This window comes from Mizuhopecten yessoensis, unplaced genomic scaffold (assembly GCF_002113885.1).
Source record: "Mizuhopecten yessoensis strain PY_sf001 unplaced genomic scaffold, ASM211388v2 scaffold11071, whole genome shotgun sequence".
In the NCBI taxonomy this organism is placed as follows: Eukaryota; Metazoa; Mollusca; class Bivalvia; order Pectinida; family Pectinidae; genus Mizuhopecten; species Mizuhopecten yessoensis.
This window is the reverse complement of record NW_018408865.1, coordinates 65,641-81,792: the sequence shown is the minus strand read 5'-3', so window position 1 is coordinate 81,792 and position 16,152 is coordinate 65,641. Positions and strand designations below refer to the sequence as shown.

General features: G+C 34.5%; 1 protein-coding gene across 3 annotated transcripts; it reads right to left on the bottom strand.

Annotated features, from left to right (window-relative positions):
- Positions 1-370: 370 nt before the first annotated feature.
- LOC110465349 (centrosomal protein of 72 kDa-like) lies at positions 371-14,909 on the bottom strand. Of its 3 annotated transcripts, none has more exons than XM_021521104.1 (16): positions 14,825-14,909; positions 13,540-13,667; positions 12,961-12,998; positions 12,212-12,366; positions 11,800-11,961; positions 10,663-10,788; positions 10,174-10,191; positions 8,953-8,996; positions 8,235-8,344; positions 7,804-7,892; positions 7,374-7,543; positions 6,044-6,254; positions 5,049-5,248; positions 2,804-2,936; positions 2,419-2,533; positions 371-1,660 (listed from the first exon to the last, which is right to left on the bottom strand). In XM_021521104.1, exons 1-16 carry the CDS (start codon positions 14,895-14,897, stop codon positions 1,474-1,476), a joined length of 1,959 nt encoding a protein of 652 aa, XP_021376779.1. In that variant the 5' UTR covers positions 14,898-14,909; the 3' UTR covers positions 371-1,473. The 3 variants fall into 3 exon arrangements, with proteins under 3 accessions (XP_021376779.1, XP_021376781.1, XP_021376780.1); XM_021521106.1 differs by having other exon boundaries at positions 5,100-5,248; XM_021521105.1 differs by lacking the exon at positions 10,174-10,191.
- Positions 14,910-16,152: the final 1,243 nt, after the last annotated feature.

Sequence of the window (16,152 nt, the reverse complement as noted above, 5' to 3'; positions counted from 1 at the left end):
CATGAAACATGTTGATATAGGTACTAGTGAGTGAGAAATTACCACACTACACTATGATAGACAGAAAATAACACAGAAGTACAACAAATATAACAATATCATTATAAATATAAATTGGGTAGTCTTCGCAAGCTTATGCAATAATACTTAATTAATGAACTGATATTAGAAATTTGAAACAGTGATCATGATTGTTTAATTTGAATCAGGATATGAAATAGTAATTCATTAATATAATTAAGCAAATGCATTCTATGGTTTTTGTAGATTATACTAGTAGGGCTGTTACAAAAACTACCCAATATTTCAGACACAAAGACTTCACTTGACACTCAATCAAAGTACCAAATTATATAAATAAATGGAATAAATACAATGGACGGATAATCTTTCTTTCTTATAACCTGCATATTCAAAACTTTAATGTGAGTTTTTTTCAACTTAACCAATATAAACATAAAGTTACGTGATAAAGGGAGAACAAACAGCAAGCCAGGAATGCGTCTCCATTTTCCCTCAGAAAACTCTTTTCTGTATGACTAACTATAGATACTCGTTCTTTGATCCACAATACATGTACATTATCAAACCAAAATCCTCTGAGAAAACATTCAAATACATGTAAAAACAAAAACACAAAAAACAAAAATGAAGAAATTTTAGTAAAATGAAAATCAATTTTTCATAAATTTCCTTTTTGGATGAAACTAATCCGTTTTGAAATTTAATATTATAATTTTTATTTTTTAAACTTTTGAAGATATTTGACGACAAAAAAATAAGGTAATAGTTTAAAATGATACCTTATAGTCCTAACTTGGCCTTCAACATCAGACTGGTTTAGTATCCAAGCAACAAGTGTAAGTTCAAAATTCAAACAATCACTAGATGCTTAGACAGGCAAGATAACAAATACTGACTTTATATAAATGCTGAATGGCTTCAAAACTGATAATATAAGGTGATTGGATATGATGGAAAACAGTTGTAAGTTTCACTTTTGATCACAAAATTAATCACAATTTTTTTCGAATCTCTCAAACATATGAAAAAACTATAAATATATAACTTGTCTTCAGAGATTATTTCCAGAGATTCTTAAATTTTCTTTAAATGCTTTATGATCACCGGTTGTATATACAATATATCTATATGTCATCGGTATTTGTTTTTCTTAATGAATATTGTGCATGCACCAATTATTATACAATATTTAATTTAAGAACGACATCTGATGAGTGAATAGTTTAATTGATCTAAAGAATATTTTGTGTATTTGATCCCAATATAACAGAAAATCAGTAGTGGAACTTTGCTAGTCTGGCGCTCTTACGATTACTTCAGCAAGAAAATTTCTGAGAAGTTCATCCAAGGTCATAATATCTGTCCAAGCTAACAAGGTGCCACTGCTGTCCCTATGTCCTATCATCACGTGTACAGAGTGACCCGAGCCGACGGCCACAAATGAAGACGCTAGGAGTCGTACATCGTGGCAGAGGCCGTGCCATGGTCTCGCGCCTTGTTGGATGGTGCGTAGCCCGACGTGGAGTTCTTCTTTAGTTGGTTGTAGGTCCAGTTGAGTTGTTCTACTTCCCCCTGGTGGCGTCGTTTGGTCTCTCCGAGGTCCTTCAGTAGGTGGTCGTTGGTCTGGACAAGGGACCTGTTACAGACATGACATACATATAGTTTAAGTTTAACATATAATTATGTAACAGTATGATACCAGGTACATCAACAGAAAACATGTGTCTAAGGTTAATGAAAACTAAAGGATGCTCAACACCTCTAAAACGTTGTGAATTTTTACTTGTTTGTCTACATGTTTCAGCCTGCTATGCGGCCATCATCAGGACCAAAGCAGGCTGAAACATGTAGACAAACAAGCAAAATTCACAAACCCTTCTAGGTGTTGAGCATCCTTTATGTTTCATTATTAGTACAGAGCTCTAGGGAATCCACCCTCGATTCCACCCTAGAACGCTACCACATTTTTCGACATAAGGAGTGTTGGGTCACCGTATTTATTTGTGTATCCAAGAAAAGTAGAATTATAAAAATGAGTCTTGCTTGAATTTCTATAAATTCTAAAATCAGAATATGAAAACGAGACACTTACTATTTAAAAGATGCTATTACAGTTATTCCGTCTCTGCATATTGCAGAGTTATCTTCTCTTGTGAGTAGGAATTGATTGTTATGTCATTGGTTTGTGTGAGAAAATAACCTCGTTTTCTCAAAAATTGATGACGTTACTCTCACAAACAGAGTAAGTTGGCTAAAATGTTCTGTTGAATTTAGGTTTCATTTAGACCCGACAGGTTGTGTCAAATACTGTGTTGTGATCAATATATTGCTGTTAAGATAATGAGCTTGGCTATATTACTAAATGTGAAGTAAACGGTCCCTAGTTATACGTACTTGTGACTCTCCTGTAACATGCTAGCTAGCTCCTGCATCTGTGAATACTGCTTGAGTCGTATCTGTAACATCTCCACCTCATTCCTGAGGATGTCGTTCTGTCGCTTGATCTCCTCTGTAACAGTGAGTGGCATCAAGTTTTTACCCAAAAAAGATTTAACAGCACCATCACAGAGACTATAGTGCTCAGTGCTTAAGTTGAACTGTTTGTACAATGGCATCTAAGTTACAAATTAGTTTGTTACATGCTTGAGTGGAAAAGTCTTGTGTACCAATAACAGCTAAAATACTATGTATTGTCATTTTGCAGACAAACAAATACCGGTAATCAGTTTTGGTCGTATCCTAAAAAACTTTTAAATGCAATATGTTAACTAGGCCTCACCAAGATGTGACTGGTTGACAGAGGACAAAGATGTTGCTGCTGCTGAGAGGTGTCCATTTTGCTGCTCCTGTACTTTCATTTGTAGTTTGCGGTTTTCCCTGACTGTGTTCTGTAGCTCATCTTTTAAGGCCTCCTACAACAGTAAACTGGGTTTTATACTTAACATTCCAAACAAAAATATATTCCATATGACATTGTAGTTTTTTTGTTTTTTTTTACTTCCACACAAAATTATGATGTGTTTTACACTTTATATTCCACACAAAACTATACTGGGTTTTACAAATTCCTTTCCATGCTCGAAGTTTTACTTTTATTATACTGTATATGATTTTTGTTACAAATGGCATAGAAAATATAAAGCCATCAAATATTTGTGAAATTGCATGCAACAAGCTAGGTGACCACAGTAGTTTAACAGAAAGAGAAAGTGCAGATGTCTGGTTTTACATCTCATTCAAGTGATTGATGCCACTGTGTACATACCACAAACAGAAGGTCAATACATACACATGCAAGATGTTTAAAATGCAACAATAGAATTATTTCCCTTTCAAAGATGAAAATTATTTCCCTTCGAATTAATCTATAGTTATTATTCAACAATTGAAGTTAACAATTACAAATTTGTTTTTAGAAATTGTCCTTCGGGAATCTGAAATCCATTAAATGCTACACTAACTAATGACAATATATCTACTCTAACCTGTAATTAACTATGCCTTATATATGTATATATATATTGACATAAAATAAAAGTAATGCACTAGCATGCATGCAAAAGCTTAACAATATCAAAGTCTGAAATGAAACTATAGTTATCTAGCCTAACCTTATGTACTGTGTTACAAAATCATCAGACTATACATAAATCTTTACATAATTTAAATGTATTGCACTAACCCTGCAATAACTACATTGTTTTTTAAGGATGCAAAGAATTTCAGATACTGTAGCTTTCGATGCTAAACCCCCTTTACTTTGCACTGTTATACACAATGTGTTATCTTTTCCCCTTGCAAATAACTTTAACAGTTTTAATTCCAATGTAAGCATGTCACGTTCATGTAAATTAGGAGAGTCTGTAAAAGAGCCTAGCTAAAGGAAACCATACGTCCTGATAGCACCATGTCTAGAATACGTCCTGATAGCACCATGTCTAGAATACATCCTGATAGCACCATGTGTAGAATATGTCCTGATAGCACCATGTCTAGAATACATCCTGATAGCACCATGTCTAGAATACGTCCTGATAGCACCATGTCTAGAATATGTCCTGATAGCACCATGTCTAGAATACGCCCTGATAGCACCATGTCTAGAATATGTTCTGATAGCACCATGTCTAAAATGCGACATAACTCATAGTTTATACACAGTCACTGCAGTATGTAGCAAAAATGCTTTCAGTTGGCTTTCATGATTCATATTGAATATGGATGCCAAACGAGTTATTCAATACTTATATTTACTATATCTTTTCCTAGCTGATATGAATGCCACATGAACATGGTAGAGATATATAGAGGCAGTGCCTTAGAGAAGTCAGTATAATTATTTGACCATGATTTCTCAACAATTCAATTAATTTCTTAAAAGAATTTCTTTTTTCATTATGTGTGGATTTTCATTGTGAAATATAATCATTGAGAAATCATGGTGTGCAGTAGAACAAGCCTGTATAATACTGGTCAAATTGTCCAAAACATGATCATCCATTCTATAGTATCTTATATCAGTCCAAGTTAACAAGCAATGGAACTTCTTCAGGGGAAAAGTTATAAAAAAAAAAATCCCAAAATTTTATAATTTGAATACTTTTTTGCAAAAATTAAATACAGAAATCTTTATTTTAATTTTACACGGTTTGAACGAAATTATTATTAAAGTAAGATGGTTGATCATGTTTTGAAGACGACCAGGCACCGATTTCTTGAAAAACATTCAGCTTAGAGTTAGAATGATTTTAAAATGTTCTTAAGAGTTTTTATGAATATGACTTCAGAAGAAATTTCAGTCAGAGCAAAATCTTTTGCTTTTCTAAATTTACGAAAATATATTTACACTACTTTTACAATTTTTTCATAATGAAACTTGAACAAAAATGATCTTAAATGTTCTTTAAAAAAGAATCACATCATTTAAATAAACACCCTGACAAAAACTACTTTCAGAAAAACTTCAGGTCTGAGCTTAGTTTTTTCAAGACTTTGGAACAAGACTAGAGAGTGAGACAACATACATTGTCTTTGTAAGCTTGATGCAGAGAAGTTTTTAGCTGACTCTCATTCACCGTGCTGTCAGCCAGTGTGTTGCGTGTAATTTCCTCCCTCTTCCTCAACTTGAAGTTCTCTTCACGGAGGTGCGCTAAATCACCTTCCACCTTACTTAAATCCTCACCGTAATTTCTTGCAAAGTTATCTATTAGTTCATATGCAAGACCTATAAAACATGAAAACATTGTATCGTATGTAAATTTCTTAATATGATATAAAGAAAAGTAACTTAAATGTAAAGACATCGTTATTTTGATACTTTATAGATCCTTAACTCATACAACTCTGATATTTCATTATGAACTATTCCAATCTTTGAATTGGAGGAGTTCAAATGTGTTTTCAGGGGTGAATAAGTTAAGTTACTTTTCAAATGAAAACTGTTGTCTCAATGAAGACTTTATGGTTAATTACCTAGCTAGGTAAGTTCAATTTTGTTTCTATAACAAATAGACAAATAACTTAGATGTAAAGACTACTTTAAAGATCCTTAACTTATTCACCCCTGAAATTTCCTAATGAACTATTCCAACCTTTGAATTGGAGGAGTTCAAATGCGTCTTCAGGGGTGAGCGAGTTAATTACTTTTCAAATGAAAACTGTGTATCTCAATGAAGACTTTATGGTTAATTACCTAGCTAGGTAAGTTCAATTTTGTTTCTATAACAAATAGACAAATAACTTAGATGTAAAGACTACTTTAAAGATCCTTAACTTATTCACCCCTGAAATTTCCTAATGAACTATTCCAACCTTTGAATTGGAGGAGTTCAAATGCGTCTTCAGGGGTGAGCGAGTTAATTACTTTTCAAATGAAAACTGTGTGTCTCAATGAAGACTTTATGGGCAATTACCTAGGTAAGTTCAATTTTGTTGATTTTATTTTTTATTTTTTTACAAAACTGATCCCACTTTTTCATCATATTGATATCTGTACCAAGGCCATATTGCCAAACCTCACCTCTAAATTTAATGTTTTTGTGTAGTGATTTTGAGCCATTCCAATATCTATCAACAATGTCGAGCAGTCTTGAAAGTAGCTCTTTTGATCTTGAGTTCTCCCCTTTCATAATTCCATTGGAGACATGTGGTTCATTTGACCTCTGTGACCTCAGGTCATCAGCTGACCTATCTGCCCTTCTCATCCCTAAATCTTCCATGGAATCATGAAACTGAAAAAAAAAGAAATCCTTTCATTTGGGGGCTCACAAACACTCAATAAATTACGTGAGACAATTTTATATCATTACACGAAAAAAAGTCAAAATAAATTAGAATATGAAATGGTTTTTTTTTTTTTTCAAAACTTCATTAAATTTAACCTTGTATAAATTAACACTTTTTGTTACTGTGTTGTTCTTGTTGTTTTCATGTTACAATGGTTTTTTAATAGCAAATTCATAATGACAGCAAATAGTTCTTGTAAAGTCAAACATAATGTACTACACATGCAAAACATGTACGTTTCTGACTGCACAAACTTGTGTATTATAATCTTAAATCAAAAGCTTTGCATGGCTCAGAGCAATAATACATTGACATAACCATCAACTTTTCTTTTATAAAGCTGTTTATAAATGACTGACAGAAATGTACAATTGACCTGTCTTAAAGGGAGCTATCAAAATCCTACTTAACTCAGTATTATGTATGTTTTATGAAGTATTTCGGTGACTTGTGATGTCACAAAGGTGTGATGTTTGAGATCACTGACTTGTATTGATCAGGGACTGCACATTTACTGAATACCATGTATACTATGATGATGTTTTCCACACAGAGGCATTCTTTGTTTTCAATAAGTAAATGCTGTTCTGTATGCAGACAAGGACTGGCCACAAGAATAAACCAGATTGTTTGGAATGCACTCAGAATGCAGGCAGAATTTTTAGAAAATACTTCAAATATCCAGGAATATACCACAAGTTTTCATTCTGACGACATTCTGGCTCGTTCTGCCTCTAGTGTAACTAGGGCTTAATAATTTATTTAATACAGTATATTGAGTGAAAGGTCTTTTTTCCACTGGAATGCTGTCATGAAGTGTACTTTTGTGCAAACATTGTTTACCACAGCACTTAAAACTGGCTTGACAACTGAAAAGAAACCTTCCATTTCTTTAGGAAGGAGGTATCAGCAAGGTAATGGAAAGGTATCTATCTTGCCATTATTAAATTGGCTTGACAATTGAAAAGAAACCTTCCATTTCTAATAATCGTTAAATGTAGTTACATTTTTATCATCAAGAATCTCTCAGTTTTACAAATACTGGTTTTGTTTGTTCTATTTACCTCCTTCCTTGCCGGTGGCTGACTATTTGACCTCTGATGACCTTGTACTGACTCCTCCTCTCCAAACGACCTTCGCCTCTCTGTAGGCACCCGTGGGGGCCCTGGGTAGGGGTCCCGCTCTGTCAGGATCTGACTCTGTGAGGTGTTGCCATTTCCAGCATTTGTTTGTTCTGTCACAGATAAAGTTTTTCTTATTAATCTTTTGATCTCTAAATTGAATTGATCATATCTGCAACATCTTTCACATTCGTGTTACAGATCTGACTGGTAATGACAATGAAAATGTTTGATGTATAGTAGCTTGCTTCAATTTCTTTATATTGAATAGAAACAATGATACATTGTATAAATATAGCTGAATAATGATAAATGAAGTGGAATGAAAGGCTGATCATGCTGCGTTAAGCTTAAGGAGAAATGACAGCCTTACCTTGATTTGGGTTTGCTGTAAAGTAGCCATGACTCTTGAATTTACTATAGGCATCTACTTCGTCCTGGTATTGTAGGTTCTCGTCCTTCCTAAAAATGTTATTGACAATAAAACATCAGATACGTTCAAAGCCATTTCTCATTTGTCATAAACAATAATACATCAAATACAGTACATGCCCAGCCATTTCTTCTCATTTCCTCACATAATGATCAGTAATTATTTCTTCCTCTTTATTTTACATGATCTTAGGAAATTATTACAATTTGAAAGGATGTGTACTGGTTATTGTTGATCAAACAAGTATCAGTTTCAATGCTTTTACATTTTGAATTCACAAATCAACCCCAAGAGTTTGATTTCATCGAAAAAAATAGGTGAAACCTGACACAAGTATTATGTATTGTATTAACTGTCCATTATTTACCAACCTTTGCTGTCTTTCCTCTGTCCCTGTCACTGTCAGGGAGGGAATGTTAGGGTACCTCATCCTATAGGCCTCCTCCCTGCTTCCAGGGTGGGGCTTTGGGGCAGGTACCTCCTGTGAACCAAAGTCAGAAATCAAAGCATAATTATCTATTAGCAAAACGTATTTTATTTTAACAATATACTATCACTCGCAGATAATTACAAGTATCTTGTTTGCCTCTCTGAAAAAATACATTACTGGTATTCACCAAGATGTAGACTGAAAGATATCCTTTTAATCCTATATGCATCATTGACTGATTGTCTTTCACAATAACTGTTCTTAGTTTAATTTCTTGATGTTCACTGATGTTGTTATATTAGATTTGAAAATGAAGTTTTGTGAGCGAGTCTCTGATTTAGTGGGTGAAGTTTTCAACACTCACTTACGAAACTTTCCAAAAGACTAAACCGTAAACCATTACCTACATCCAACCTACATACCTTATCATTTCACAAAACAGCACAAACATCATGACATTACAATGTACCCCTATTGACTTAAACCACATGACAGTTGAAAATATTTATAAATATAAATCGAAGAAAGTGTTTTGTTTTTACTTGTTAAATATCATTTCGAGATTTCTCACTGCAGTAAAAAAAACACTTCCACTCAATATATAATTCCTGATACTTCACTGGTAAAACTGTAATAAAAGATTCCATTTCCTTACTTACCTCTCTATTGTCTGGTGCCGGTCCTCCATCTAAACTTTTTAAAACTGAAATCAGAGGAAGAGTATGATGAAGTTTTAACAAAGTGTCATAGGTTCGAACCTCAGACTGGAGAGAAACATCTTTATTGATCAAACCTTTGCCAAAACAGTTCAATCACTTAAAAAATCTCTCTGCTAACCAGTTTTATGTGTCAGAGGTACAAATATACTTAACTGTGTCAGAGGTATGCTTGAATGTGTCAAAATTGTGTTTCTATCTTTTTAAGCTATGTCTACATAGAAAGTATTTTGGCAAATATAATACTATCTAACATGAAAACCCTTTTCCATTTCTTTTGATTTAGCCATCAAGCTACTATTACAAGCTATTTGAAACAGCCGACTGTTACCTGGTACCTCTTCATTTGACCACCAACTCTGATTAATTTGTTATTAATATTAGCATGCTGAATCAGTATCATTTTGTTAATTAGTTATAAACAAAAGCATACAGGCTTTTCTTCTCGGTAATTAGGCCCTAGTGACATTAGCTTGCTGGTGGGTGCTTATTAGATTACAACCAAGTACATTTATGTTGGTAAATTGTACAGCATTATTCATGTAATTGTGTGCTCCTCAGGAGGATAAACATAATTCACAAAATATCAATAATTTATGTACAGTTAGCTTTAATGAGTTTGATTATTTTTCAAATTAAAATTTTACTCTCTCATATTTGTAATATATTACAATATATTTTGATTTCTATTTACTGTTTCTAGTGTATAATCAAGCATAAGAAATAGTCTACCTACCATGCACAACTTGTTTGTGGTAGAGAACTGATGCATGTTATAATGTTAATTAGTTGATAGGTCGTTGGATGGTACAGTAGTTAGCATACTGGCCATTCACAAAAATTGCTGGGGTATTCTGCCCTTCCTCCCATATGCACTAATTAATATTAGTGATAAATTTAACTTGATAGCTTATTTCATAATTGTTGTAAATTCTCTTTTTACTTATGTTACATGTTCACTTTGTAAATCAAAACCCTACCAGGCAAAAGTGTTATGTTGTAATTTACTTCCACATCCAATTACGGATAATTATGTTTATATTTTATTATAATGGGTAAACATTTGTTTATGATTTATTTGTTTATCTTTTAAGCAAAGCAATTATGTATTTATCAGTTAAATCAGCATTAACTTCATTGTTCTGCTACTGTGTATATATATACCTGATCTAGACGTGCTACCTGAAAAGTACCAAACTATGGTAAAACTTCAAAGGGAAGTTTACCTGTGCTAGGCATACTCGCAGGCAAAACAATGTCAAATATCTCTGGTAAGCACTGATATTTGTTGTAAATTAATTATTCCTATCCAACAAAATCATTGGATTCTAAAGCAACTAATGCTACCTGGTAAAATGGATGCAGCCATAATTACTTTTCATTGAAAGATGCACAACTTTCACTTTCAAGCTAACTTAGGTATTTCTATAAGTCACAAAAATGGAATTCTTTTTTGCTACAACTAAGCATAGCATGTAGCATTAACAATGTAGTGAGAACATCTATTTCTAAAAATTTTAGTTCCACAAATATATTTTGTTGATTTTTATTTTCATGTTTACCGAGAATGTACATTTTTCGTTCCAAATAAGTTTAATAACAATGATCAATTAATTAGGTTTCAAATCATAAACAGCTAGTTTTAAGATATACCTTCTAGAGAATAGTCCTCTGCAGTGGGTTCCCTGGCAGCGGACCCTGTAATATTCCGAGGTCGACTGAGGTCACCACCCGTCCTAGCAATCAGGTCCAGTACGGCTACATCATCATCATCAAGGGCTGTAAGGATACATAACAATGTTTACAAACAATTGATTTCTCACGTTCAACACTGGCACCAATCATTTTTATATAAAGACTTCAATCCTGATCACCTTCATTGACTTCAGTTGTGTCTCAGATACAGGATCTCAAAGATAATGTTATCGATTCAACAAAATGGCAACACTGGGCCACGAAGGATGAGGAGGAAGGGGGTGGAACACTGGGCCACGAAGGATGAGGAGGAAGTGGGTGGAACACTGGGCCACGAAGGATGAGGAGGAAGGGCCACGCCGCCGGAACACTGGGCCACGAAGGATGAGGAGGAAGGGGGGGGAACACTGGGCCACGAAGGATGAGGAGGAAGGGCCACGCCGCCGGAACACTGGGCCACGAAGGATGAGGAGGAAGTGGGTGGAACGCTGGGCCACGAAGGATGAGGAGGAAGGGGGAAGTGGGTGGAACACTAGGCCACGAAGGATGAGGAGGAAGGGGGTGGAACGCTGGGCCACGAAGGATGAGGAGGAAGGGGGAAGTGGGTGGAACACTAGGCCACGAAGGATGAGGAGGAAGGGGGTGGAACGCTGGGCCACGAAGGATGAGGAGGAAGGGGGTGGAACACTGGGCCACGAAGGATGAGGAGGAAGGGGGAAGTGGGTGGAACACCACAAATCATGGTAATTACACAGTTATGCTTCATAAAAGAGTCCCCAGAGTGAGATTCATCAGTCTGGTATGAGAAATAAATATGCTAAGTTTGTTTTGAACACAAAGAGTAATTGTAACTTATTTTTCGAGCTTTTGAAAACATCTGTCCAGCAAAGAGTTTCCGCACTTTTAGCTTGACAAAGGAGACAGAGGTTTCAAAAGCCCAAAACAAACTTATCATATAACAGAACACTGCTTGTGCATTACAATTTGTTTGATCACATATATGTCAGATTAAGGTTTATTTGCTCTATGAAATATTATATTCAAGCCCAAAACTATATACAACCATGCATCCTGATATATTTATAGAAAGCTTACCTGTCATCCCCTTGCCCATGCCCCGTACCATCTCTGCCCGGGGGTGGGGCTGTTTGGGTGGAGGCTCCTCATTGCTGGGTTGGGCAGATATTTCCACAGCTTGACTTGAGCTGAAGTGGACAAGGGCTGCATTCCTTTCTCTGTCCCTCACCCCACGGTCATCTGGTCAGAAAACAATAGAACATCTATATAATCATAGAGGATCAATACTGAAATCCTGTTACAAATGATTTTTGTGAAACAAGTTACAGTGAGTTTTATATTTTTCCGAATGAATCGATGATATAAAAAGTGAACAAATTTGAGATATTTTTTACTATCAAACACACAAAATGATTTTAATGGTGTCATTTGTCAATAATTATCATCTCAACCATTTCTTTCTTCACTTCATAGTTGAGTCGTTACTGACCTAGTTTCTGGAGGTTGGGGAGCATGTGTATGAGGTAAAGTCGGTAGTCGGGTTCTGTACGGGTGACCGGGTTAAGTCGTAAGTCCAGCTCCTTGAGAGACGTGTTGAACCTGAGACGCTTCAGCTCGTCCATGGTTTCTATCCCATTGTAGTAGCTGGTGGTTTGTGTCAAGGATGACAGACACAGCAGACATGGGAGAAAGGGTCAACAGCCAGTTCAAATATTCATATTCAAAATATTATAATTTTGTAACTATAGTTACACTTGAGACTATCACTGCATATCAGCAAATTATTGAACATTTATCTACAAAAAACATAATACATAAATTTTATTACCTCTTTACCAAACTTTAAGCCTCACTCCTTCCATTAATGTTTACTTTTACCAAAAACATTGAGAATGAAATTACTGCAAGTCTTCTCACTCACAACTTATCTTGATCTTTGCAACATTTTGTTAATTGTTGATCACATGACTAACCATCAATACACAGAGATTATCCATGTAATGTGATTATTTTTCAGTTATGGCAATATGCTATTTAAATTTATAGAGTTCCACAACAGACTAAAATGTTTTAGCCAAAAGGAAGCATATACTCAACAAGTTACAGCACTAGAGGAAACAAGACTCTAAATAGTAAGCACAAGGGATGGTCATGTTGGCGAGATATTAACCACATTTTCTTTAAACATGACTATGGGATAAATAGACCTGGTAGGTATAGTGAACAGGACAAGGATACAGGTTCAGCTTCTCCAGTAGCTTTAGATGTTCCATTCCCTGTAGAGTGTAAAATAAAGTGTCAGAACTTTTATGAGCACATTTTTATACACACATACTTATGGAATTATTGAAATACTCTATAACCAAGTACATGAAAAATTGTGTGGTCGGTGAATCACCAAGATATTAAAATTGATATACATGATAGATAAAAAAAAATCATGAACAATGATGTAGATAAGGTTGAGTACAATGTTTAGTATATTTACGCATACTTTAATGATACATACAACTGACAAAATAAATTATGTGCATTTTGATCAATCTTAATACATACCTACAATTAATACAAAGTATCAAAGGTATTTGACATACATGTAATAAGAGATGTGGTAAAGGGTATTTAAAAACATGTACAAGTTGGGAGAATAAGTGATTAAAAAACTATTAAAATTCTAAAAGAAATAGCCACAACACATTTTTTTACAACTAACCTGGTAAATTATGATCTCAGACCAGAAAATAGAGGATGCTTATATAGGAGACGGGATGCATATTAGAGCAAATACAGTTTCTTACACTTGAGTGGAGTACATACCTGTAAACATATTAAAGCATTCCGAGACAGGTCAAGACTTTTCAGACGAGAAAACTTTCTAAGTGAGCCTCCCAGACTGACAACTTTCTCATGGTAGGTTCCTGGTAGTGACAGGGCCTTCACATCCTCTGTAAAACACAATATATTTACAATGAATGTTTTGTATAATGTTAAAATAATAAAATACTATTGAAGATTAAATATTTATTGTAAAAGATGATTGGAATCAAAAAGAATTAATAAGGATTGAATTAATTGATTTTTTTTTCATTAAAAAGTTGTTTAAATGTCAACTTCACAACAGTTAAAATGATCATACAACAACAGAAATACCAAAATGTATCTGCTGACTGAACTCATTGCAACATGATTGTAAGTTTCTCCTTATTCTTTTCTCTATATATCTGTCTGTTTATTACTTTTTAACGCTTTCATTTTTGTCTCAATCAAGACAAGTCTGGTTCACATGTGACTTGATGATTGACATATGCTTAAACGTGAATGCACAGGAGTCTGAGATTAAAAAATATTTTTTGACAAAATTTTGACTCCTGTGGTAAATGTTCCAACATTTCATGACAGTTATGGTGTACATACCACGTTACGTACATGTAAATGGGGCTTGGGAGTCGAGTAGCCCTATAATATTGACTCTCGTTATTGCTTAGATTCAAAAGTGATAAACCATCAATTTTTAATGAACAAAAATACCTTGTAGTTTTGTATGCTGCATGAAGCTCTATATGTGCAGTTTGTTGTTTATAAGCTTGAATGTTGTGGATGACCAATTGTGTACACACGTTTAATTAGATAATAGTCAGAACTGATTAAGGGTATACATTTAATATTGAAGTGATAAGAAGAAAAGTAGTTGATATGGTCCTGTACTAATGTACATATATGTATCATAAATATGTCAGTTGAGTTCATACGTTGTGATTTATTACGCCGATCACACGCGCTAAACATGTTTCGACATGCAAATTACTCAAAAACTATCAAAGTCAGTGACAGATGTTCGAACATAAGCATAAGTGATAAAATCCTTGAAAGTGATACAAGATGTTCACTTTATATTGCAAATGAATATAAATATTAAAATGGTCATTTGTTTCACCATAAATCCGGGAATCATGCACCTGCAAAGTGCTTGCAAAATATTATTTGTAAGCACCCGCTCTAACATGATTTTATACAGGATCAACTGACAGCTTCTGAAACTTGGATTGACTTGACAAGCAACCCCTGAGTTACTTAAACGCAATACATTTAAGGTCTACATTACCTAAGTTGTCATGCTGCAGATTCACTCGATTCCGGATGATTTCTTCCGACAAAGTGAGGGCTTCGTTAGCCATGTTTGTTTTCAAAACACCCGGACTGAAATGTACTTAACACGAGCAAATTCCGGGCTGAGTATCTGAACGAGATACGACTGACATTTCAGTTTTTGTTCATATAACATTTAAAATGGGGCAAATTTAAATAAAATTACTTAATTTTTACGCTGTTTTCATAGCGAGACAAAATCGGACGATTCGCAAAGGAAATGCTACTTTTTAATGAAAATATCTACTTTAACCTGGCTTGACAGCTCCATTACTGACTCTGAGATCAATTGATATTGAGGGGTATGCTGTCCTACGCAGAGACAGTAAATTATATCGTGTATTTTTTTTACTCTGAAAAAGCCTTCGATAAAGTATGGCGCAATGGCTTGTGGAACAAGATGTTAATGAATGGAATTAATGGGGAAATGTTAACAATTATTTTTAACATGTATCAAGGCATTAAGTCAAATATATTTTTTAATGGTGAATGTACATGTTCTGGTTATTTTCCATGTGAAAATGGTTTGAGACAAGGAGAAAACCTATCTCCCTTTTTATTTAGTCTGTACTTGAAAGACCTCGAAGAGTTCATGATGGTCCGAAATAACGTTCAGGGTTTGACAAACCTTAGTACTAAATTAGAAAATGATTTACATGTTTACATAAAGCTTTTTATTTTACTCTATGCTGATGATACACTTCTTTTCTCAGACTGTCCAGTTGACTTGCAACTACAATTAAATGAATTCAGGGACTGATACTGAACAGTGGAAATTAAAGGTTAATATAGAAAAAAAGAAAAAATGTATAGTATTTAGTAAAGGACGTAAAAACAATAGAAATGTATTTTTATTTAATAATGAGCTGGTGATAGAGTTAGTGGATACTTTTACCTATTTGGGTACGGCATTTAGTCGTATTGGTTCATTCAGTCACGGACTTAGATAATCTAATTCCGTGGTTGTAGTTATTGCACGGAAACAAAGCGCGGCAGATACTGACGTTTTTCATTATTCAAGGGGCCATAACTCCCCCAAATGGGGTCCGCTGAATATGGTCATCGAACTTGGCCGAGCCCTTAAGCATTTAAACCTGTGACCAAGTTTGAAGAAAATCGGTTAACATTTGTTGTAGTTATTGCATGGAAACGAAGCGTGACAGACAGACAGACAGACAGACCCAAATTAATATCCATCGGTTTGGTGAAAGCGGGGGATAATAATTATTATGTATGTTGTATTGTTTTCTATATAAATGGAAATACAATTCTACCGATCAATTA